Source organism: Colias croceus, chromosome 16 (genome assembly GCF_905220415.1).
Source record: "Colias croceus chromosome 16, ilColCroc2.1".
NCBI lineage: Eukaryota > Metazoa > Arthropoda > Insecta > Lepidoptera > Pieridae > Colias > Colias croceus.
This window is the reverse complement of record NC_059552.1, coordinates 10389749-10416306: the sequence shown is the minus strand read 5'-3', so window position 1 is coordinate 10416306 and position 26558 is coordinate 10389749. Positions and strand designations below refer to the sequence as shown.

The 26558-nt window shown below is 39.8% G+C and overlaps 3 protein-coding genes across 3 annotated transcripts; all 3 read left to right on the top strand.

Moving 5' to 3' along the window:
• Positions 1-10464: 10464 nt before the first annotated feature.
• LOC123698752 lies at positions 10465-13308 on the top strand. The gene has a single exon (XM_045645501.1). The coding sequence runs from the start codon at positions 10465-10467 to the stop codon at positions 13306-13308; it is 2844 nt and encodes a 947-aa protein (XP_045501457.1).
• A 143-nt stretch (positions 13309-13451) lies between these two features.
• LOC123698751 lies at positions 13452-14267 on the top strand. The gene has a single exon (XM_045645500.1). It carries the CDS (start codon positions 13452-13454, stop codon positions 14265-14267), a length of 816 nt encoding a protein of 271 aa, XP_045501456.1.
• A 547-nt stretch (positions 14268-14814) lies between these two features.
• LOC123698750 lies at positions 14815-16643 on the top strand. Its single transcript, XM_045645499.1, has 2 exons — positions 14815-16561; positions 16615-16643. The coding sequence occupies exons 1-2, from the start codon at positions 14815-14817 to the stop codon at positions 16641-16643; spliced, it is 1776 nt and encodes a 591-aa protein (XP_045501455.1).
• The last annotated feature ends 9915 nt before the right edge of the window (positions 16644-26558 follow it).

Below are 26558 nucleotides of genomic sequence, written 5' to 3'. Positions count from 1 at the left end.
CATTAGCAGGTGAGATTATTTTTATTCCTTTTAAAAAGTCGATATAAAATGAAATTATTTAGTTCCTCAATGCTGAATATTCACTAAATTATATTAACACTTCGCCTTTTATTACTTTTTGTTAAAGATAATATTATAATATTGTGTTTACCCTTGCAAATTAGTCACTAAGTTAGTCACTTACAACTTAAAATAAATATTACCATTTAACTTTTCGGCCCTTTCCAGAGAATAAATAATTAAATATTACGGGACAATTTTCACACACGGCACGGTCTGATACCATACTAAGCTTTCGCTTGTAAGTGTGAGAAAAATCTATATTATTTTTCCATTTGGTACATAATAAGAAATAAACAACGTGAATTTGTTCAAATACAAACTATTTGATTTACTTCTTTGGATTGTATAAATGTAATATTTTCAGATTTGATAAAACAACAGGACAAAACTTCAATCCTATTATAATAAAACTCCGTCGTTGGTTTTCAAGCTAACTTTTTAATTCCAGAGACACAAAGTGACAGATACAAATAGAATTTGTTCACAGATAGTATAAATATTTTTACAGCACGAATTACACATTAGAATACATAACAAAATAATTTTCCATCAAGACAGCCTACTAATATTATAAATACAATATTATATCCTACTAATATTATAAATGCGAAAGTTTGTGAGGATGTGTGTGTTTGTTACTCTTTCACGCAAATACTACTGAACCGATTGCAATGAAATTTAGCACACTTGGATTAACACACAGGATAGGTTTTACCCCGGAAATCCCACGGGAACAGGAACTATGCGGGTTTTTCTTTGAAAACACGGGCGAAGCCGCGGGAGGATGGCTAGTAATAATATAATCGTCACTATGTAGTGCAAAGCTTCAATAATTTAATAATTTTATTTCCCAGATAGGTACTCACTATTAGGTACGCGATGCATACAGCTGTAAGCGCGACGTGTGAACGAGTCCTAATATTTCTATTAGTTTCCCGGTTGAATCATTTGTCTGGGATTGTCTGGATGGCCTGGGGTTACGAATTGTCCGGATTGGAACACGCTATTGAGGTCTATTCCTTAGTATATTTGTTATTGGTGGAAATTATATTGTGTAAGAGAAGATTTTTATAATATTTACATACTTATCAGGTAACACAGATATTAAATGTTAAAAAAAACTGTAGTGTTTTTCTCTTTATTAAAAATTTTCTAGTGCTAATAATTATTTACACGACGCTTATTTAATTACATAATCAGGATAATAAAAAAGTGCCTTTGAGGGTAATTTTAAAGAAAATTTCGTCTTTTGATTTCGATTTTATCTCGGAATTTTGATATAGAAATACATAACAGGGTCAAAATTCTGTCGGGCCCATGTTGTCTGTACATACAAACATTATTATATTTACCAAATATGAAAAACAAACGTCTTCAAGTCCTCAGGCGCAGAATAAATACTAAAAGTATCTTTGCTCCTTGCTTCGCCAAAATTCCTGGAAATACCTTTAATTCGAGAGATGTCTTTCAGTAATTTTCACTTCACAACTCCTTTTGCTTACAAAAATAAGTCTGAATAGAATTATTGAGACAAAGAGATCCGTAGAATCGTTTGCTCGTGTAAACTTACAGCTCTTTTCTTTGGTAAATATTATGCTTTATTCTATATCTACGATCAATATAAACAAATTCTAGGTACACAAATATTAAATAATACTGCTGAAGTTTGAAATTTCAAAATAAAAAAGCGCGTGTTCTGAGCAAACAGCTAGTCAGTCAGAAGGTAAATTTCTTCGGTAAGGTCGAAAGATATTTTTATTTATTTAATTATTTATTGCACATACAAAAGAAATAGAGATAGATAAGAGGAAAATATGTACAAACGGTAGCTTTATCGCTAGGTAGCGATCTCTTCCAGGCTAAGAAGATACCAAAACCGTCGCCTTGCTTCATGACGTATTGCTAGGACATGGCCATGACTGTATTGCCGTGATGCATGATATGAAAATTATCGTTCATTCAACCAGTACCTTTTACAATGGAAAAATTAGGAACTTTTGAATTTACGTATTGCCCGTGTAAGGTATAATATTAGGTAATTGAATAAGTTATTAGGAGCTTACCAAAGTCAGACACGTAATATCGCAAAAAACGCTTTTCCAGATATCACAAAAATAATTCCCTCCACAATAATCTCACGTCTGCTAGTCATAGATTATTTACTATCCGAAAAATATTAATAACATCTATTCGATATAAAAATATTTGGTACGAAGTATGACTTAGCAAATACTCCAGTTCTTTTTTTGTTTTTTTTTTATTGTCGATTGGAAAGCGCTTGGCCACAATCTCGCCTGATGTTAAGCTGAGATGTGGTCTAAGAGGGAACGCGCTTCCCTAGAAGGTACTTGTTCACTCTACGCTTGAAGACCCCCATATTGTACTCGTCGGGGAACACAGACTCAGGAAGCATGTTCCAGTCCCAGTCATGTCAGTCTAGTGTTTTGATAGTAGATGTTATGAAATTATAAATGATTAGATTCTACTGTAACATTTAATTAAGCATTCAATTTCAATATAAATTGACGTTGTGTTTGCATTGTTACGTTGGATTAATTTGGCTTATTATAGCTCGGATGAGCTTGCTTTGTGAACGTTAGGGAAGCTGTTTAAATTATGGTTTGTAGATGCTAGCTGCGGTTTGCCAGCGTTGAGCGGAATTACTCTTTTTGCTTGAGATGTTCTTGTGGTCGTTATAAAATTAGAAAATGATTTATTAGATATTTTTTTGTGTGATGTTTTATAATTGTCATGTTCCTAAATGCCAAAAAAAATGTTGTATTTAAAGTGTTATAATGTCTAAGCTCACCGGAAGGAAGTTAGCGCGGAAAGTTTATTTTTTTTTATTATTAATATCTCAAAAAATTGCTCCTTAAATGCTCCATCAGAATCTGTAATTGCTCCACTTCTATAATTATTAGTTTATTTATAATTAATTTAAAAAAAAATCCAAATACTGAAAACTTGATTTCCTTAGAATGAAAAATATACACTTTTCACAAAAAAAAATTTTGCAAAAAAATTGCTCCCGATTTGCTCTATCAATTACAAAAAAGAAATAATTAATTTTGATAATTTTTACAATAAATAACGGAAAAAATACATAAATATATAAAAATAAACTTTCCGCGCTCACTTCCTTCCGGTTCTAAGCTCTCTTATTTATTTTTCGAAATCCTTACCTTCTTCATTCGACTATTTCTCTAAGTCCGTTTTACAATATATTCAAACTAGTCATTATAATAGAGGCTATTTCTTACCTACTTTATAAGAGACACAATATTTCACGTTCGAAGTATTTTTTTACCTTTTTCCTATGTAATGACCCGCAATTATAGATATTGTAGGCAATACATTATTCCACGAGTTCGTATTAATAAAAACGATTTCAAAGGGACGTGTCCATTTTCAAACCATTTATTTCCAGATGAATCCAACTTCGGTTCAGCGTACAGCAAAATATGTCTTAAATATATATAGATAGGATCGAATACTACTTTCGCGACAAAAATATAAGTTATTATCTTTTTGGATCACGCTTAAGAGGCTGAAACTAATGAGGGGACGGATCAAAGGAGAGTTGTAATTTTATTCCGAGTAATTTTAGAACAAATGAGCGCGACCGGTCGCCCGATTTGTCGCTCGACTAGTTGATACACGGATTGTGTTTTTTCTTTGAAGTGTAGCTCGGAAGCCGGACGGTGCTCCGACTAATTTAGAATGGATTTTTTGTATTGATTTTTATTACGTTCGTTTTTAATTAGTTTCGAATTACACGGCTCTTTGAAGGTCTAATTCGATGTTTATGCTATGGAGTGTGAAAGATGTATTTATTTTTGGTGTGATTTTTATCTTTTGATAGAAGACATATTATAAGGTATTGAAATTACATTTTTAATGAAACATTTCCGCATTTATCTACGACTAGGAAACGAGATATTATTATGTAAAATTATTTAGGTATATGTACTTATTGAATTCATAGATAAGAATATAATAAATAGATAAGCAAACATAAATTACTAGCAAAACAGAACACTTACAACAATACAAGTACAAACTGAAAATATTAGCGTTCACCAACGCAGTCACTTAAACCGTTCCCAATATAATAACTACATAGTACGAGAATAGCGTAATTTGTGAAAGTTTTAAACGAAAAGTTCGGGCTAAAGTGCGCTCGAATCCAGGAAATTCCGTAAATAACGCACTTAGGGGTATCCGTCCGTTCATAAATAGTTTTTGTTCCGAGTAGGTATCTATCCACCCAAAAAGTTTACTTGACATCGAGATAATAAGAGGTCAGTGCACTCGACGCGAAATTGCTGCTTGAGATTTTTGAAATTCGCTGTAAAGTGCAGTTTACTTTTATGTCTTCAGTTGTGCTATTAAATAAATAGAAAACAGTTTATTGGGGATTATAAAAGTGTTTGTGTTTTGTTTACCCTAAAAGTGGCAAATATTGCTGAAGTAGGTAAACGTCAGATCTAATGATCTGACAATGATTATTTCTTCTAATCTATTGATGTCAATGTAAAAATGTAAAAGTTAATCTATACTAATATTATAAAGCTGAAGAGTTTGTTCGTTTGTTTTTTTGAACGCGCGAATCTCAAGAGCTACTGGTCCGATTTGAGAAATTCTTTCAGTGTTGGATAGCCCATTTATCGAGGAGGGTTATAAACTATACCTACATCATAACGCTAAAACCAACAGAAACGGAGCCACGCGGGTGAAAAGCGCAGCTAGTATAAAACTAGTAAAACAATAAAATACACATTTATTTTAACATATATAGTTCATCGTACAATACTTTTAACGGGTCTCTATTTGCCCGCGCGTGGGTGTTTCAAAGGTATGAAGTAAAAATGCGTGAAGACCCTTTCCCTCTTTTCATAAACCCGATCCTTTATCAAGTATATAAAGAAAAAATCGCCAGTCAAAAACATTGTCTTTCTAAATCACAGAACATATAAAGAGATGTTCTGTGATCTAAATGATATAGAATCAATTTTAATGAGCTATTTATATCGATTTGTACATGTGTGTGTGCGAGAGTGTGTAGGTATGTGTTTGTGTGTGTAAGCACAGAAATATTATTAAAATTATGGATTCAAATTTGTTCAAATTTGTCAAATATATTATGATAATATAATATTAATATAAATATCTAATCAAATTACTTAAATCTGTGTATATTTTTAAAACATCAAACCTTAAAATCGACAACCACAAAAACATTTGTAAATTTTAATTTCATAATAACCCCTCTTAATTATCAAAATAATCAAGACGGATCATTTTCGCAAAATTAATAGCCGTCTATTTTTAATGACCCTCAACCACAGACAAATATAGATAAAATATACTTTACACTTTAACAGATAAAATATTACAATTAAAAGCAAATAATAATCAATTCATTAGCACTAGTTTCATTGCGGTCCAATAAAATACCCTCATCTATTATTCAGGAGTATTAATTTCGTCACATTATTTTTAAACGTGTATTCAATACACGTTTAAAAATAATAAAGTTGAAACCGTATATTATTTTGACCACTAAATTGTAAGTGTTGCGTTCGAATGTCAATATACAGGGTGTAATCGTTAAGTGTGCACAGGCGATTTTTCCGTAAGTATTACAGATAACAAAAAACTTTAAACTGATATCGAAAGTACTTAACCTAATGAGTAAAATGGCCGTAATAAATTTAAAAAAATAAATCGAAAAATATCAAAAAAATTATCTTTAAACCCTCCCATACATTAAGTATGAAATATGAATATCCCATATACATTTAATATGAAAGATTTTAGCTTTCTTTTTCTTTTTTTTGGTTTTCTGCTTTAATTACTTCGCAAATTTGAAGTGGTATTTTCCACGCTTTTTCCGGACATTTTCACGCATTTTCCGGCAATTTTCCGGACATTTTCCGGGCATTTCCCAGGCATTTTCCGGGGATATTCCAGGCATTTTCCACGCTTTTTCCGGACATTTTCACGCATTTTCCGGATATTTTCCAGATATTTTCCAGGCATTTTCCGGGGATTTTCCAGGCATTTGCCACGCTTTTCCCTGACATTTTCACGCATTTCCGGATATTTTCCAGGAATTTTCCGGAAATTTTCCGGGCATTTCCCAGGCATTTTCCGGGGATTTTCCAGGCATTTTCCGGATATTTTCCGGGCATTTCCCCCGCATTTTCCGGGGATTTTCCAGGCATTTTCCGGAGATTTTCCGGATATTTTCCGGGAATTTCCCAGGAATTTACCGGGCATTTCCCAGGCATTTTCCGGGGATTTTCCAGGCATTTTCCACGCTTTTCCCTGACATTTTCACGCATTTTCCGGATATTTTCCAGGAATTTTCCGGAAATTGTCCGGGCATTTCCCAGGCATTTTCCGGGGATTTTCCAGGCATTTTCCGGATATTTTCCGGGCATTTCCCCGGCATTTTCCGGGGATTTTCCAGGCATTTTCCGGAGATTTTCCAGGCATTTGCCACGCTTTCCCCTGACATTTTCACGCATTTCCGGATATTTTCCAGGCATTTTTCACGCATTTTCCGGATATTTTCCTGGCATTTCCCTGGCATTTTCCGGGGATTTTCCACGCTTTTCCCTGACATTTTCACGCATTTTCCGGATTTTTTCCAGGAATTTTCCGGAAATTTTCCGGGCATTTCCCAGGCATTTTCCGGGGATTTTCCGGATATTTTCCGGGCATTTCCCCGGCATTTTCCAGGGATTTTCCAGGCATTTTCCACGCTTTTTCCGGACATTTTCACGCATTTTCCGGATATTTTCCGGGGATTTTCCAGGCATTTTCCACGCTTTTCCCTGACATTTTCACGCATTTTCCGGATATTTTCCGGAACTTTTCCGGGCATTTCCCAGGCATTTTCCGGTCATTTCCCAGGCATTTTCCGGGGATTTTCCAGGCATTTGCCACGCTTTTTACGGAAATTTTCACGCATTTTCCGGATATTTTCCAGGCATTTTTCACGCATTTTCCGGATATTTTCCGGCAATTTTCCGGACATTTTCCGGGCATTTCCCAGGCATATTCCGGGGATTTTACAGGCATTTTCCACGCTTTTTCCGGACATTTTCACGCATTTTCCGGATATTTTCCAGGCATTTTCCGGGGATTTTCCAGGCATTTTCCGGGGATTTTCCAGGCATTTTCCACGCTTTTTACTTTTTATTTTTTTTAATATTTAAAAAATTTATTACGGCCATTTACTCATTAGGTTAAGTACTTTCGATATCAGTTTAAAGTTTTTTGTTATATTCTGTAATACTTACGGAAAAATGGCCATTAAAATGGCCATAATAAATTTTTAAAAATAAAACGAGAAATATCTAAAAAATTAACTTGAAACCCTCCCATACATTTAGTATGAGATACGAATATCCCATGTACATGGGTTGATCCAAAAGTAATGATAATCAATATTAAACAAGGTCATTACAGTTATAATAATTGTGTAGTTCTCTAGATAGTCTTCTACCTAGAAAATAATATACTTCAAATGTTTTTTTCCTAAACTTAAAAAAAAACTTTGACTTCATCCACAAAAAAAATGTGTCTGTCGTCTTAAAATAATTTTTGCTAAGAAAGTGTTTCTTGTGCCGAGGAAAGAGATAAAAGTAAATAGGAGCTAGATCTAAAAAATAGGGTTGTCTAAACCGTTGGTTTAATAGTATAAGTTTTAGTATGGTTTAGTTCCATCATTTGATACTAGATGACGCTAGTTGTAGAAGCTGTGTTTTTTGAATCGCGCTTGTGTTATTCTTTTGTAACTAGATATAAGCAAAATGGTACTGTAGTTCCGCAACCCTCTCAAATATACGGTCAGAGCGTTTTTGAGTGTTTTATTTCCGACTCTGGCTAGTATGTACTACATTGCTGGTGGTACATAAATTTGGTCCTGCGAGCCGAATACTGGAGACCAGGTGGTGACGTCAGCGGCTACTGGTGGGAGCGAGAGGAAGAGCAACCGGGACGTCAGCAGCCATTGGAGGGAGCGAGAGAGAAGCAACCGGGACTTCAGCGGCCATCGGAGCGAGTGAGAGGTACAACATCCGTGACGTCAACGGCCTGCGGAGCGAGCGAGAGGTGCCATCCGTGACGACAGCGGCCAGTGGAGCGAGCGAGCGGGAGACATCCGTGACGTCAGCGGCAAGCGGAGCGAGCGAGAGGGAGAACAACCGTGACGTCAGCGGCCAGCGGAGCGAGCGAGAGGGAGAACATCCGTGACGTCAGCGGGCAGCGGAGCGAGCGAGAGGGAGAACAACCGTGACGTCAGCAGCCAGCGGAGCGAGCGAGAGGGAGAACATCCGTGACGTCAGCGGGCAGCGGAGCGAGCGAGAGGGAGGACATCCGTGACGTCAGCGGGCAGCGGAGCGAGCGAGAGGGAGGACACCCGGGACGTCAGCGGCCAGTGGAGCGAGCGAGAGGGAGAACATCCGTGACGTCAACCGACTCCGGAGTACAGGCGCGAGGGAGAAGGACTACCAAGTAGTGAGTGAAGTGAAACAGTGAGTACTTTGAAGAATAATTAATTAATCAAAATTGGACCTTAAGTCCAAGAAAATAAGTGAAGTGACGGGGAATCCATGCCCAAATTGAATTAGAGTTACTTTAAAACACTTAGAATATTTTCAATGTTTACATTGACTTAGTTTTTTAACGAAGATTTGGACTTAGAATATTTTCAATGTTTACATTGACTTAGTTTTTTCACGAATATTTATGGACTTAGAATATTTCAATGTTTATATTGACTTAGTCTTTGCTCGTTGTATTGAATAGACACTTGTAAAATTTTGTAAAAGAATTTACCACTTAAAATATTTTAGAGTTGAGGAGACAGTTTATACATGTGAGTTAGTTTGTTTTATATGCAATTTAAATATTAAGTTAAATTTATTTATTTCAAATAAGTTTGAGAATATAAAGTCTATTTATCTTATTGTTGTTCGGAAGTCTCTGAATATTATAATGGAAGTATTTAATAGAATTCAAGAAAATAGTAAGGAGCTTATCTCTAAGGGTAAAGTAAATTTTAAAAAATCCCCTAAGGAAAGAATTACTGTTTCGTATGTTGAAACTCGTTTGGAATCATTAGAAAATCAGTGGCAATCATTTTGCGATACTCATCGCCAAATTATTAGCGAGATATCTAAGAGGGAGTTAGAATCTTCTAGCTATATTAAAAATTGTATATATGATGAGACCGAAGTACTTTATGTAGATTACAAAACGGAATTGAAAGATGCTTTGAATGAATTAAAGGGTAATAGTCGGTCCGGGGTAAAATCAAGTGATTCCAGAGAGTATCAAGAAAAATGTGTCATAAAATTACCAGAAATTTCTTTACCTAAATTTTCCGGAAAATACACAGAATGGCCTACTTTTAGAGATCTTTTTGTATCTTTAATACACAATAACCATAAATTAGATGATGTACAAAAATTACATTATTTAAAGGGACACTTATTGGGAGAACCGGAACAGCTCCTCAGACATACAGCAATAACCGATAAAAACTACACGGCTTCCTGGACTCAGCTAGTCAACCGTTATGACAACAAAAAGTATTTGTCAAACAATATCCTTCAACGTTTCATGAGCCAAAAAGTATTGCATCATGAATCGTCATGGGCGATTAGAGAATTATTAGATAGTATGAACGAATGCTTAAGTGCTCTAAGTAACCTAGGAATTGATATTACTAGTTGGGACACAATCGTCATTTATATAATGAGTCACAAATTGGACCCTGAGTCCAGGAAGCAGTGGGAGTCCAAGGCAAATGATTGCGAAGACCTACCAACCTTGACTCTGTTTAGAGAATTTTTGGAGCATAAGTTTAGATCATTAGAGTTTTTAGATACTAAGTCAGTAAACGTAAAAAATCCTCGTTTTAGTCCCAAAGTACTTTATGTGAACAATACTTTGACGAATAGTGTTGAATCGGGTCAGTCTTATGTGGCGAAGTGTCCGTATTGCAAAGGGGCAACTCATAAATTATATAATTGTAAGGAGTTTGCGAAGTCGGACTATGATGTGAGACATAAATTTATACAAAATAGTCGCTTATGTTTTAATTGTTTTGGTAGCAACCACTCCGTATTTTCCTGTCGCCAATCCACCAGATGTAAGGTTTGTAAGCGTAAACACCATTCATTGCTTCACCCTGAAGAGTCCAAAAATGTTGAGTCCCATCCAAAGAATGTGGTTGTTTCTTCAGCAACCACATCTGAACGCGATGTTGTGACGTGTTTCTCGAATGTCCATAGTCAGGTTCTTTTGGCTACTGCAGTTGTGGAAGCGGAGTCGAATACAGGTAAGGCTTACTTTAATTTGCGATGCTTATTGGATCAAGGCTCAATGGTTTCTCTCATCACAGAATCCACGGTTCAAGCTCTTGGGCTAAAGAAAATTCCAAATAAGGTTCGTATTTCTGGAGTAGGAGGTCAGGAAGATTCTTTAGCGTCAAGATCTATGGTAGAAGTAAAAATCAGATCAATTTATAATCCCAAGTTTACCATGGTCGTTCAAGCGCACGTTCTCGGTAAGCTTACATCTTTTCTTCCATCAAGGAGAGTCAATGTGCAGTTGTGGCCAGAGCTGTCACACCTGCAATTGGCTGATCCAAAATATGAAGTCCCAAACAAAATTGATCTGTTGCTTGGTGCGGAGGTGTATGCCCAGGTACTGGAGGACGGCATGATAAAAGGTCCCCCTGGATGTCCGTTAGCACAGAAAACGCATTTAGGGTGGATATTATCTGGGCACATTCAATCAGAAATATTAGATTCTGAAACGCACCAACAACCGAGAGTGATCGTCAGCATGCACGCGGGATGCAATGAAGATGAACTACTAAAAAGGTTCTGGGAAATAGAAGCAGAGCCATGTTTGGCAAGCCATAAAATAATGACAATCGAAGAAAAGGCGTGTGAAGATATTTTTGAGAGGACAACTAAGAGAGACAGGGAGGGAAGATATATTGTCGACTTACCTTTCCGCCCCGAAGTGAAGCATGAATTTGGAGATACGCGAAGTGTAGCGGTGCAAAGGCTAAGGAGTTTAGAGAAAAGATTTAAGAACATCGAACTGAAGAATAATTATACGCAAGTGTTGAAGGAATATTTATTGCTGGGTCATATGGAAAAGGTACAGGAAGACTCGGAAGAGACGCGGAGACGTTCGGTATGGTTACCGCATCATGCAGTAGTCAGACCAGACAAAAGCACTACTAAGACGCGAGTAGTATTCAATGCGTCAGATAGAAGTGCTAATGGTATTTCGTTAAATGATACCCTGATGGTTGGGCCAAGACTACAACCAGAATTACGTCATATAATCATGAGATGGCGTCTCCACCCGATATGCCTAATAGCCGACATCATAAAAATGTATAGGCAAGTAAAGCTGAAAAGGGAGCATACAGATTATCACCGAATTGTGTGGAGAGACGACAATAATGAAATCCAAGATTATCGTCTACTTACCGTTACCTTTGGCACTTCCAGTGCACCTTATTTAGCTGTCAAAGCTCTCCAACAGGTAGCAGTCGATGAGGGTGGGAGCTACCCCCTAGCTGCTGCAAAACTAAAAACAGACTTTTACATGGATGATCTGTTAACCGGGTGTGATTCTGAAAGGGAAGCATTACGATTATATGAAGAAATGAATGAATTGTTAAGTAAAGGAGGTTTTAAGCTACAGAAATGGAGTAGTAATAGCATGGAGGTGATGGAAGGTTTTGAAGGAAATATAGAACAGGACAGGGAACTTAAGGAGGATGACGTGACTAAAGTAGTAGGTCTCTTTTGGAATCGCCGTACCGATGACTTTAGTTATAGAGTTCAGTTTTTATCAGCGTCGCTTCCTGCAACCAAAAGAGAAATTATATCAGAAATTTGTCGACTGTACGATCCTCTTGGTTGGATCGCTCCATGCATCATCACTGCAAAAATATTTATACAAAAATTATGGATGACTGGATTTGGATGGGATGATAAATTACCGTCTGAACTTATTAGTGAATGGATAACTTACCGTGAGGAATTATTTCAGCTAACAAATTTCCAAATACCGCGATGGGTGCAAACCCGAAGCAAAGATACAGTTGTGGAGTTACATGGGTTTAGCGACGCTTCACATGCCGCCTATGCTGCTGTGGTTTATATTCGTTGCATTTCTGAAGATAAACAAATTAAAACTCACCTGGTAGCTGCAAAAACTAAAGTTGCCCCGATCAAGCAAATCTCCATACCTCGACTGGAACTCTGCGGTGCGGTGTTGGTAACTAAATTATTACTTGAAGTAGCTGAAGTATTGAACATACCAATTTCACAGTTGCATGCTTGGACAGATTCCACCATCGTCCTGGCGTGGCTTAGTGACCATCCCAGTCGGTGGAAAACATTCATAGCCAACCGGACTTCTGAAATTCTAAATCATTTAGAACCTTGTAAGTGGTCGTATATACAGTCCAAAGAAAATCCCGCTGACTGCGCGTCACGTGGAATACTACCTACTGAGCTAGTTGATAATAATTTGTGGAAGTACGGTCCGGATTGGTTAAGTAAGATTGATATTCAGTATGGTAAACCGCTTTCCATATGCACTAAAACTGACCTGGAAGAAAGAAAGGTTAGAGTACATGCTGCAATTAAGGAGAACTGTGAAGATATAGATATATTTTTAAAATTTTCATCTTTTACGAAGCTGGTGAGAGTAGTCGCCTACTGCAGAAGATTCCTGAAATTGAAGGATCCCGTTGAAACTCGTACGAAATTTCTACCTTACCTTTCAGCTGAAGAGCTCCGAGATGCCACCATGTGTTGTATCCGTCAGCATCAGCTTACCTGGTACCCTGAAGAAATGAAGAATCTGAAACAGAAAAACATCATTAAAAAGAGTAAAATTGACAATTTAAATCCATTAATAGATGAATTAGGAATTATGAGGGTCGGAGGAAGGATAGAAAATTCTTACCTGAAGGATAGCAGCAAACATCCGATGATTATAAACGGTGACTCCTGCTTGGCGAAGTTGATTATAGCCGATGCTCACGCCAACACCATGCACGGAGGTCCCCAGCTGACTATCAACTACATACGTTCAACGTATTGGATCACCAAATTGAAAAATCTTGTACGATTTCACATACACAAATGCGTTAGATGCATAAGAAACGCGGCGAAGTTTAAACTCAATTGATGGGCCAGCTGCCTGCCTGCCGAGTTACACCTCAAAAACCGTTTTTATACTCAGGTGTTGATTACGCTGGTCCCATTAATATTCGCGTTTCGAAGGGTCGTGGCCATAAATCCTATAAAGGATATATTTGTCTCTTTGTTTGCATGGCCACAAGAGCCGTTCATATAGAAGCAGTATCCGATCTTACTTCAGAAGGTTTTTTGGCAGCTTTCAAACGTTTTGTTGCTAGACGAGGTCGTTGTATTCAGTTGTGGAGTGACAACGGCACCAATTTTGTAGGTGCTTCTAAGGAGTTGCGGAATTTGTTTGCAATTGAGAAATCCCAAATGCCAGTTGACATTGCATCATCATTGGCTAACAATGGTACAGAGTGGCGCTTTATTCCTCCTCATGCTCCAAATTTCGGTGGAGTGTGGGAAGCAGGCATAAAGAGCACTAAACATCATCTGCGTCGCGTAATCGGCGATTCTACTCTTACTTATGAAGAGCTGGCGACGGTCTTGGTGCAAATTGAGGCGTGTCTCAATTCGCGACCATTGTCCGTGGCTAGCTCCGACTCAGGTGATCCCAACCCGTTAACACCGGGTCATTTTTTAATAGGGGAGCCATTGATTATGGCTCCGGATAATAATTTTGAATACGAGAAAATTTCCAATTTGCGTCGTTGGCAGTTAACCCAAAGGATGGTCCAGCATTTTTGGAAGCGTTGGTCCCAAGAGTGTCTAACCCAATTTTTTCAAAGGTACAAGTGGAAAGGCAAGGTTCCCGATATCAAGGTAGGAGACGTGGTCTTAGTTAAGGAGGACAATTTGCCTCCTGCGAAATGGATGTACGGATTGGTGGTAAAATTACATCCGGGTAATGATGAGGTGACACGTGTTGTCACATTGAGATATAGGGGTTCTCACATACAAAGACCGACTTCGAAACTATGTGTGTTGCCCGTTAGAGAAACATAAATGTAAAAAAGAAAATATATATGTATTATGTTAGACGTACATAAGTAAAGAATAATTGTTACCTTAAAGAGATGTATGTATTTGCTTCTATGTATTACTGTATTTTTTGCACACTTGTATTTTTTGTATTATGAAGGACTATTCGTCCTTGGCGGGCGGTATGTCTAAACCGTTGGTTTAATAGTATAAGTTTTAGTATGGTTTAGTTCCATCATTTGATACTAGATGACGCTAGTTGTAGAAGCTGTGTTTTTTGAATCGCGCTTGTGTTATTCTTTTGTAACTAGATATAAGCAAAATGGTACTGTAGTTCCGCAACGGACTCTGTTGGACTCAGTTTGCTTTTCAGGAATTTGTTGGTTCTTTGTTCTTGGTCGTTTGGTCTCGTTCTCAGCGTTCTGCTCGCTGATCAATAAATAATTAATTAATTGATTAATTAAAATCAATTAATTAATTGAATAATTTGATAATTCATAAATAACTTGTTTATTTTTGAGTTATTAAAATTTTTATTGCGGCCAGATGTAAATAAATACATCCTGCAATCATGCCGCCGCCGAGCGTGCCGCCGCTGCCGCAGCGACGCGCGACCCGTCCGCGCGCACTGGGCCGCAGGGTCTATAGTCGGTCGGTTGCCGCACTTGAAATGGGCCTGGACGCCATTGCCGCATCCGGCCAGGCCGCAATTGTGGCCCGCTCAACAGCAGCTGGCCGGCGTCCTGTGTTGGTGTCGGAACCTCAGTCAGGAGCCGGCGATGAATCATTCCTGGCGAGTCCACTGACGTTATCGCCGGCCCAATCCACCGAATCCGTATCCTCAATTACTCGCTCACTCACACCGAGTCGTCAACAGGCCCCGGCTAGCGCCGCCACACTAACGCCGGGCACTTTGAAGCGCGCCGCACAGGCACCACTGCCACGTACTCCGCGCTTCCCAGCCCCCTTACCGGGTATTCCTGTGGGACGCTTTCCCTCCCCTCCCCATAGAGTAGGAGAGAAAACTCTCACAGCGTCCCCGCCTCCTCCTCTGAACATGCCGACGATGTCATCGGGCTCTCCTATGGAGATTGGGACAACCGGCCCGACATACGCGAGCATGGCCGCGTCCCAAAAATCCCCAGCGCTCTCACCCTCCACCTGCTCCGCTGCCGTCGCTCCCGCCGCGACTAACGCTAACATTAATACGACTGCGACCGTCACTGCAGCCTCTGCCTCCCCCTCTGCTGCTGCCGGCACTGCAAGCGCCGCGCCACCTACCAAACAGCCCAACCGCTACCCCCCTCTCATAGTGGAGACACTGCCCGACTGGCCGACCCACTTTAGGGAGCTAAAAAAGGTCCTTGGGCACACTCCTAACGGACGTCCATTTGGCAAGGGTGTCCGTTTTATACCAAAGACAGACCAGGAGTTCCGACTCATCCAGCGCTATCTTACGCAGCTGGAGAGCAACACCGGAATCTCTTGGTTCTGCTACTCGCTGCCCGCTGAGAGAAGCGTGAAAGTAGCGATCCGTGGTCTGCCGGCTAACACAGAACCGGCACTAGTGGAGACAGAGCTGCGCGAGCTCGGGTTTACTCCGGAACACGTGCGTGCAATCCCCGCTCGTCCAGGTAGGCCGGGCTGTCTGATGTTCGCGCAACTGCAGCGGACTCCGGACCTCATCCCAGGCATTTATGAGGTGAGCGAACTGCTCTGTATGCCTGGGATCACAATTGAGGCATGGCGCGGCAGAAAGGGGCCAGCGCAATGCCATCGATGCCAGCAATTTAGGCATTCCTCCCAAAACTGCCACCGGCCAATAGCCTGTGTGCGTTGCGGTGAGAACCACTCTGCAAAGGAATGCCAGCGTCCGCGCGAGGAACCACCAACGTGCGCCAACTGCGGCGGCGCCCATACGGCAAATAACGCGACCTGTCCGATATTCCGGAAGGAGACGCGCAACCGCCGAGCGGGCACCGTCGCGCGCACTGCTACAAGTGCGCGCGTGCCCGCAACTGAAGCCGATGCACCTGGCTCGCTCATGGCTGCCGCCAACCAGCCAGGGCCGACGACTAAACGCCGCCGTAAGCGTGGCAAACGCACCCAAACGCGGCCGCCAGCAGCACAGCCTACGGCGCCACTTTTGGCAGCGCCAGCCACTGCACCACCAACCACTGCACCGCCTACTGCTCTGCCGGCAGCATCTACCTCTAGGCCGCGCTCTGCACCACCAGTTGCGCCGCAGCCTACGCAGCGTAGCAAGAAGTCCAAGCCCTCCGTGGTCGCCGCCCCCATACAGGGGACGAAGGCGAAGCGTGTGATGCCGCTGGACCCCAGACTGACTAAGGTTATCAGCACTCTTAATCAGGTGCTGGTGGCTATCCAAGAACAGCGTGACCCAATACCGCTGATCTTGGGCTGCATCGCGGAGCTCTGCGCCTCTTATGTCTGAGCTCCGCATCGCATTTTGGAACGCCGACGGGCTCTCAGCGCAAAAAGCCCGTCTCTTCAAAACCTTGCTCTGTCAACGTCAAGTGGATATCGGCCTGGTTAACGAAACACACCTCCGACCGGTAGACAAGTTGAAGGTTTCCGGATACTATGTCTATCGGGAGGACCACACCTCGCCGATCGGGACTGCTTACAGGGGATTAGCAGTCCTGGTCCGTCGGAATGTCATTCACCAACTACTTCCAGTACCTCAGTTACAGTCGTCGTACGCCCTCGGCGTAGAAATCTGTGTAGACCGCCAGCCCACTCGTGTGTTCGCTTTTTACAAGCCGCCGCAGAATCGACTCGCAGTGGCTGATGTCCGAACCTTGCTGGACTCGCCGCTGCCCACGATCCTCGCTGGCGACTTCAATGCGAAACACACGGCCTGGAACTCCAACACCGTAAGCCCGGACGGCAGACGCCTCCTTGACGACGCAGACCGCCACGGCTACGAAGTGGTAGGACCAGAGGCCCCAACGCACTACCCGTACTGTGCAGCCCATACTCCGGACGTCATCGACATAGCAGTTGCTCGTGGCCTCGTCGCCGCACCGTCGCTTGACGTCCTGGATGATCACCTCATTTCCGACCACCAAGCCGTCCTCATGACGCTGACACTGTCTCCGATGACAACATCACTGCCTTCTCCGAAACATCGCCAGGACTGGAGAATCTTCGCCGAACACATGGCTGAACATTCTCCGTCCTTTAGAGTCGAGAGCCCTGCAGACGTCGACCGACTCGCCACGGACTTCAGCGCAGTCTTGTCCAATGCGCTTCGCGAGTCCAGACTCGACGCTGCATCCACTCGCAAGAAACCCCAGCTCCCTGCCTACATACAAGCGATGTTAGAGGAGAAGAGGAAGCTGCGAAGATTATGGCAAAATCTGCGATGCCCGACCATGAAGACGCGGTTGAACGCTCTGGCAGCCAAGATTTCGGACGCACTGGAAACGGTAGCAGTCGAATCTTGGCACACCGCCATCGAGCGAGCCGGCGATGACTGGTCCGGCATGCACCGCCTTTGCCGCCAGCTCTCAAGGAAGCCCCCTCCGATTAGACCCCTCATGGCCGGTGACGGAACCCCACGTTACCGCGCCGAGGACCGAGCGGAGATTTTTGCAGACTTCCTGGAGACGCAGTTTACGCCTAATCCGACCGCGAATGTGCAGCACGTAGAGACCATCGAGCGACAGGTGAAGGATTACTTCGAACCGCCGATACCACCGACAGAAGACCCCGTCGTGTTCTCTCCTGGACGAGTCCAAAGGATGATTCGACGAACTAAACTACGCAAAGCCCCCGGTCCGGACCGAGTCACCAATGAAGCCCTGCGTCACCTTCCTCCGCGAGCCATCACGACGCTGACGCGGCTCTTTAACGGAATCCTCCGTACCGGGCACTTTCCATCTCCGTGGAAGCTCGGCCGAGTCATCCTACTTCCCAAACAAGGTAAAAATATCTTGCTACCCGAGAGCTACCGTCCCATCACCCTTCTGTCGTCAATCTCGAAAGTCTTCGAGAAGCTACTGCTGCTGCACATTACGCCCCACCTTCAGCCACGCGACGAACAGTTCGGTTTCCGCGCCGAACACTCCACCACTCTACAAGTGGCGAGAGTACTGCACCACCTCGCTGCCGCCTACAACAAGCGAGAACAATCGGTTGCAGTATTCCTCGATATGGAGAAAGCGTTCGACCGCGTATGGCACACCGGACTCATCTACAAGCTGTCCACGTCTACTACTCCGCGTCGAGTAGTTAAGACTGTGGCCACCTTCCTGCAAGACAGACGTTTTCAAGTGGCGGTTGAAAATGCTCTGTCCACAGAGCGCCCCATCCGAGCCGGTGTGCCCCAGGGAAGCTGCCTGTCGCCCGTCTGCTATAGCAGATACACGGACGACATTCCAGTCGCTGGCGGAGCCATCCTAGCGTTGTATGCCGACGACGCTGCGTTTATTACCACCTCGCTGAACGCCAAGCATGCATCGGTAAAGATGCAGCGAGCACTGGATGCACTTCCCTCATGGCTGGAGGACTGGAGACTCAAGGTCAACGTGGGGAAAACTCAGGCGATTTCCATCGGGCGGGCGCGCCTTCTGCCGCCCCCGGTGTCTCTCATGGGCGAGAACGTCGAATGGTCACCGACGGCCAAGTACCTTGGTGTGACCATTGACAAGACACTCTCGATGCGGCCCCATGTGAAGAACGTGGTTGCCCAGACGCGCGCCGTGCGGAACATACTCCGCCCCATGCTGGCGTCTCACCTGCCTCTCCGTACGAAGCTGTGCATTTACAAGGCCTACGTTCGCACGCGACTCACCTATGCGGCCCCTGCGTGGTTCGCGCTGACCAGCGAGACGGACCGCAAGTCGCTGCGAGCGCAGCAGTCGCTAGCGCTCCGCACCATCTCCGGAGCACCACGCTTCGTACGGAATCAGGTCATCTCCAGGGACCTGCGCATGGAGAGCCTGGACGACTTCGTTCGTCGCCTGAGTTCCTCTATGTTCGCGCGCGCCGACGGAGCGCGATCCCAGCATTTGCAGGGCATCGCGCCATACCATCGGAGACCGCCGGACATAAGAGGCCTACCACGTGACCTAGTCTCCTAGGACACGACCGCTTCCTCGCCGCTGGCTGATGGGCGCCCCCCGGCACTTTGCCGGCGGGCTCGACCTCGCTAAGTGGCGGGTGGCTTCACCCACGGACATTCCTCCCTGCAGCAGCTAGCAGATCGCCCGCGATACCACGCGGGCTCGATCGCACTGCAGCAGGACACCTCCCGGACACGACACCTCGGACCATTAGGTCCCACCCAGTGCCCCGCCTGTAGTTGCAGGCGGCGTTGCCACCACTGAAAGGGGCCGTCGCCCCGAACAGTTACCCCGAGGCCTGTGAAGGCCTGCGTGGATGACCCTCTGCGCGAGTTCCGCAACCCTCTCAAATATACGGTCAGAGCGTTTTTGAGTGTTTTATTTCCGACTCTGGCTAGTATGTACTACATTGCTGGTGGTACAGGGTAGGTGTTCAAGCATTTGGAATGCCGATTTTTGAATGGCAGCCATCGCAACTGACGCTTTGTGATCTGGTGCGTTGTCTTGGTGAAACAGCGTTCAGGTCCGCAGTTTGCCATGTCTCTTTTCCTTACTACCCAATTGCAATCTTTTAATTTGGTCTGTTTACTTAGTAAGAGCCCAATAAAGTGGCTACCTTTTTAAAATATTCCACCATAATTATTTACTTCAGCGTCTCAAAAAACTACCGCTTTAATCTAACCTACTGATTTTCACTTTGAATTTCTTCATCGTCACTTTGGAAGCTCGCATCCAGGACATTGATTGTTTTTTGGTTTCAGCATAAACATGGTGAAATCGGGTAACGTCCATGATCACAAAACGTGACAAAAAATTATCCTGATATCATTAAAAATTTAGAAATTTACCCTCTACATGTCGAATCGTTGTTTCTTCTTTTCATCGGGAAACATTCTGGCACGCACGGTTCACGTTCAAATTAATGTAAATAATTGGAAACGTGGCCTGTTGATATGATTTTTTTGTGATTACTTAGTGAATACATGAGCAAGCAAAAAACATTTATTTTATATTTTTATGTGCACAGGAAATACCCAATTATCATTACTTTCGGATCAACCTAGTACATTTAATATGAAAGATTTTAGCTTTTTCTTTCTTTTTTTTGTTTTCTGCTTTAATTACTTCGAAAATTTGAAGGGAAGTTCATTTAGAATCTGTAAATAGAGCTCCTCATTGTATTGCACAATGAGGACATCACTTCGAAAATCTGCTATGAACACAAAATATATGGGAAATAAAATGTATGGGAGCGTTTAATGTAACATTTTTGGATATTTCTCGTTTTATTTTTAAAAATTTATTATGGCCATTTTACTCATTAGGTTAAGTACTTTCGATATCAGTTTAAAGTTTTTTAGTATCTGCAATAGTTACGGAATAATCGCTTGTGCACACTTAACGATTACACCCTGTATATAGATGTTTTTAGCCAAGTTAAAGAATTAATCCCTTCATGTTTTGTTGGAAAACTTAATATAAGAGATATAATATGTAATTATAATTGATGGCAATCCTTAGTCTTTTTACAAGTCTATCAAAATATAAAATCTTCTTTTTATTCATAGTTATGAATAGAAATATCTACGGTAAAACAAATACGATTACCTATTTATGAGTGTATGGCTGGCTATATAAACTTATCCTATTATAGGTACAAAAAGATTTTAAATATTTATTCAATCGATTTTGTTTTAATCAAAAAACAGATAAACACGTGCTTCGAGTACCTACGTGTGTACGTGTAGTGCACGCGATTGGTCAATCAGGTATCTGTATTTAATTTCTGCAAAACATATTTTATTAAATACTTCATTTGATATTGATTTTTTTTTATTAATTTAATTAAAAATTGATGATATTATTTGAAATTTTATTGTATTTATTTTTTACTTGATTTTTGGACTGTTTGTCTGTCTAAACAGTGAACTAACTAAGTATTTTTGCGACAATGTGACATGTTTAAATCCCTTCAATTATTTTACATTAAAATAAGCATTTTATTATGAGATACTAACAGATGTAGTCTTTTGTATTCATCTATTTAATACCTATACAATTTTATAATGCTTTACAAAAATTAAAACAATAAAATACACATTTGTATGTTATAGGTAATATGCCCTAATGCCGCGCCTATCATTTCTTGATATAATATAGATAATGATTATTTACTTGGAAACGAAAGGACAAATAATAACATAATATTATAAACGATACGTATATTAATATAGTTTTCATTGACGTCATTGAACAGTATAGTTTAACTTCAGGTGACCGCAAAGCTACCGTGGGAAATCAAACTTGACGAAATACGATCAATTCAACTGAATAAAAGTAATTGTAGGGGTATTAGGGTTTAATTTGATTTCTAAATATAGAAAATTAATTAAGTATTTATCTATTTATAGAATAAAAGAATTCACAGAATGTGTCTTTTTGTTTGTCTACTATTATACAATAAACCAATGAAGAGATATGATTGTTTTTTATGCTCTCCAATAGGTAAGATTTTCTTAAAAACCGAAGTCTAACTACTTATATAGTGCGTGTTTATTTATATTGCATGAGTAATAATAATATTACACAGCTAAATTCAATAAGGTATTCATGTAAATATTACTACCACATTAAAAAACAAATGCACCATTATTAAAACAATATTAATTTATTAGAACTGTTTGTTTTAATAGCCACTGTCAATACAATTACAGACAATACTTGATTACGATTTATTTGACAGCCGATGTATACTTAACTCGGCAATAACATCGGTTCGCGGTTAAAGGCCGACCAGTTAACTAAACATTGTATAAAATTACCTATCTCTTTGGTTTAGTGGTTAGTTTGTATATTATATATACATTGGGAGGTTTCAGGTTCGAGTCCTGAGTCAAAACATATTATTGAATTCATATTTTGATAATAGCGCAACGATAGAAAAATTGTGTAGGAACTTGGCAAAGAAATAATGTGTCGCTCTGGGTCCTAAACATCTATCTCCGGTCCTACTAATCTTATGTCCCAGAAAAAAAGTAATGGAATGGTCTACCTAATAAAAATAATCCCCATTTTAATTCGGCGCCGTAGAAACCAGTCCGAAGAATTATTAATACATACTAGAAAACCGCACATATTTTTGTGTCCTATAAATATCAAACTCAAGCAACGCCACCGGAAAAAAGTAGCAAAGTGCAATTATCGACATTCGTATAAAATAATTCAGCCACAGTAGCCCGCCATTGTCAAGCGGTTCCATTAAAATTTCATGTAAATATATTTTCCGATTTCATTCCAACCATTAGTGAACTACTTTTAAAGGCATTATCAAAGTGAATCGCTCAATAAAAGTTATAAACGGGGAGATTTCAATCGCATAATGGTCGACTGTAGCGGACAAATTGATTTTAACACAATTATTGAAATGAACAAACTTTCAAACAGACAATTAAATTTACAAATGTGAAAAGTTTTGGGGAATAGTTTTTGTTGGTGTGGCGTGTTCTTTGATTGCTGGTTGTCATTAAAAGCAATGAAAATGGCGCCTTTTTATAATATACGGGCGGCTATCGGCCATCCTTGGTTGTTTAAAATACAATATATCACTATATTACCATGGACCAATATATCCAAACTTACTATGATAATATTATGTACTGCTAAACATAGTCTAAATCTAAATCTGGCATTGTTCTTTGGCTATAAAATATTGAATACTTACGTTTATATTGTACTAGCTATATGCCACGGCTTTGCCAGTCCTACATATTACTTATTTATTACATACATACAAAGCACTGACAAATCGAGTAACTATTCAACAGTGCAAGAAAAAATGTGAAAGTGAAATCGTCCAGCAGATTACACAATAGCGCGTTCAAACAAACTCTTCAGCTATGAATAAAATTTGCAATTACATTTGCAAGTGGACTCATAATATAAACTAAAATATACAAATGTCTTAAAAACCTTGTTTTTTTCTGTTTAGTCGTTTCTGAGAGACAAAGAGATGCGTCGAACGATTTACGTACGTTTATGGACGTTTGATGTCTTTTGTTTGTTTACTTGTATGTACAGAATGGATGAGCTATTTTCAATTGTTTTGAGATTGATCTGACCATATTTAGGTACGGATAAAGGATTTTTCCAAAAGATTTACTGTTGTGTTGTAGTAATTTCCCTACTTTACTGGGTCGAAATGTATTTTTTAATTAATTAATTGATTTATTTTTGGAAACAATAACCTAAAACTTATACATGGAATATATATAGGTAATTATAAAAATGACGAAGAGTAGAAATATTTTGCACATTTTATAGTGCACAGTTTATCCAACAATACTTAATCGTAAAATATTGAGAAATAAGCGCATTTTGTTAAATGTTTCAAAAGTTAGACATTGTCGCCATACTTACACATTCTTGTCAACGATCCAAGTTATTTTAAGTATAATGGAGATGTATTTACGATACACGCGAAGGGCCGTTCTAAAGAAATAACAGTATTTTAAGTTTCATTTTCTCTAACATCTCAATCGACAGTTAAGTTCTTTCATCTGATTTACGGTAATAGATCATTTTCGATTGTATGTACCTAGTTATAATTGTTTGTTAATTTTTTTTTTTTTTTTTTTTTACTTAGGATATTATACAATGTGAAGTTTGATTAAGATGGATAGATGTTTGAAACATAATATATATAGAACGGCTAAATGGATGCATGCTATTTCATGCTATGCTATTTCAGCGATAGATTATGTTCAAGAATTTTGATAGAGAAGCAAGTAAAGTTGTGGTCTGTACCTAGTTTAAGACTACAAAAATCAACGAATAATACATGTTAGTTAAATCTCTTTTGATGTAAAAATATATTAGAACACAAAATGAAACGCTAAATTCAATGAAAGATTTAATTTCTCAAACTCCCCGAGGATAAATAGAGAGGCATTAAGTTAACCTATTGTAATTATTTGAGATTCCTAACGTAAAGGATTAAAACCTTTTGTGATGTTGTATTTTACGCGAGCCTTGTTTTGTTTAATGAAAATCGAGGCAAGGTTAATATTTAATTTTGTTTCTTATATAACGAAGTAGGTACTTTGAAGACAATTGGTATGTATTTTTAGTTTTTAGCGCTACCGTTTGAGGCTACGCGCAAAAGTGAAGTCCCGTGTCCCCAAGTATCTAATTTGTGGCCCAAGTGAGGTAAGGGAGAGATGCATTATGCATACATTTGTTTCACTGATCGATTTTCTTTAGGAGCAAGTATGTGATCAGCCACCCGAGGACCTCTCGGTTCTATGCTTAGATGTCAGCCACTGTACCAAAGAAGCGGTCAAGGAGGAGGATACGCACAAATATACAGACAAACTTCTCATTAAATAATTGCATGGTAGGTATTATAATATTATATGAATGTAGTTTATTCAATAAAACTGTATAAACCACATACCTCCTAAAACCTAACTGAGGTTATAACTTTCTCTACATCCTAATTTGAATAATCGACGTCACTGGGTAGAAACAATTGCCCCCATAAGTGCCCCAACTTTTGCGCATTATCGTTGGCGTTATTCATTCCTTTTTCACTGAAAATTGTGTCATAAATGTATGAGGCAGTTTTGAATCTTTAAGTGGTGATTAAGACGGGTCGTGTTAAACTATTGGAGCTTTGGAAGCTTTTGCATTTAGTTTTGAGCGAATTCATGATAATAATGTGGTAAGAGCCACTGGACTTATTTGTATCAAGTTTGGTAGCTTATCGTATAGTTTGAATACGAGACAACATCAAAGACGTAGACGGTAGGTAGTTTTTTTTTTATGTACCTACGCAGAGAAATGTTATACTTTATCGATTTTTTTTAGCGGCTGAACCTTATTTGTCTTGATTTACACACCCTACATACACAAACATACACAAAGACATGCACGCGTACGCTTTGATTAAAAAAATCGTATTCGAATTATTAAAACGCAAAGTCAAATTCTTCATGAGTCAAATTCTTTAAAATTCAAACTCGTTCTCTCTTATGATTTCTTATTATGCAAACGTGCACAAAATTAATGAACTATAAATCACAATTTCATCGCAAAGTCTTTAAACCCATTTTACAATGTAAACACTGCGAAAAGCAAGCCAATACATAAAGCAAAACTCTTGAAAAATGAACGAAGGTAAAAGAGCTACATTTTTTCCTCCTATATCATTTTAATAGCTTGTTTGATATACTGCCACTTCACAGCTATGAAAGTCGACACCTTGCCTAATTTATTAACCAATTTCGGTTTAATCAAGTTATACGAAATATGAGTTTAAAATTCTGAGTTGATTTGTTACGTGCAGCGGTTTGGAGCGCACCTACACATCCGTAGTCCTGTGGTCTTATTACATCTTATATTGAAATTGCATACGACGGTTTTTCAAATTGTTACCGGCTTTAATATAAATAAATATAAATAAATAAATAAATTCTTTATTTGACAACAGAAATACATGTCTACATATGCAATTAGATTTTGGGATAACTTACATATAATTAAAACATAAACCGTAGGTTAATTGCGCTATTTAAACAATGTCTCCTATACTAGGGAATGTCCTGTGTTACAGGAGACATTTATATATGTTATGTATAGGTCATTTATTCCTTATCTGTGAATGCGAAATAGATTATGCTTGATTTTTACTGTTTCATATACCCCGGTAGAGCTATCTTATTGTAAAAAATGAAATATTTGTATAAATCTATGTTATATAATAATAAGTGTTCAAAATATACTAACGGTTCTAAAAACTTTAAAATAGACCATATAATTATTATTATATTAACACAAAAATTGAAGTTGGTAACAAAAAAACGTCCATCGTGAGTGTGACATTTGGTTTATCCAAAAAAGATTAATGATCCACAAAGGGTCAGTTCTGACCACTAAACAATAGTTGACAAAAAGGGAACAATGCCGCAAAGTTTGCGAAGCTGGTCCTGTCTCAGCTCTAACCACTTGTGTACATTGGTACAATTAATTATTATTTGGTAGGTATTGACAATGTCTAGGCAATGTTATGTCCTTGAAATGCGTAGGCGAAATGAAATGGTAGGATTCAAACTTTAGTTTGTATCTATTATAATTATTTTATGCGTAAATTTGAATATGCGTAGAATTCAACATGAGAATGATAAAAATTTTACACAAAAATATTATTTCATTATTATAAATTATTAGA

What these genes read in the sequence shown, in the direction of transcription:
- LOC123698752 (XM_045645501.1), top strand. Translation starts at nt 10,465, where the DNA reads ATGGTTTCTCTCATCACAGAATCCACGGTTCAAGCTCTTGGGCTAAAG.
- LOC123698751 (XM_045645500.1), top strand. Translation starts at nt 13,452, where the DNA reads ATGGCCACAAGAGCCGTTCATATAGAAGCAGTATCCGATCTTACTTCA.
- LOC123698750 (XM_045645499.1), top strand. Translation starts at nt 14,815, where the DNA reads ATGCCGCCGCCGAGCGTGCCGCCGCTGCCGCAGCGACGCGCGACCCGT. An exon ending in ACAGGGGACGAAGGCGAAGC is followed by an intron (nt 16,562 to 16,614) that starts GTGTGATGCCGC and finishes ACTCTTAATCAG; the next exon opens with GTGCTGGTGGCTATCCAAGA.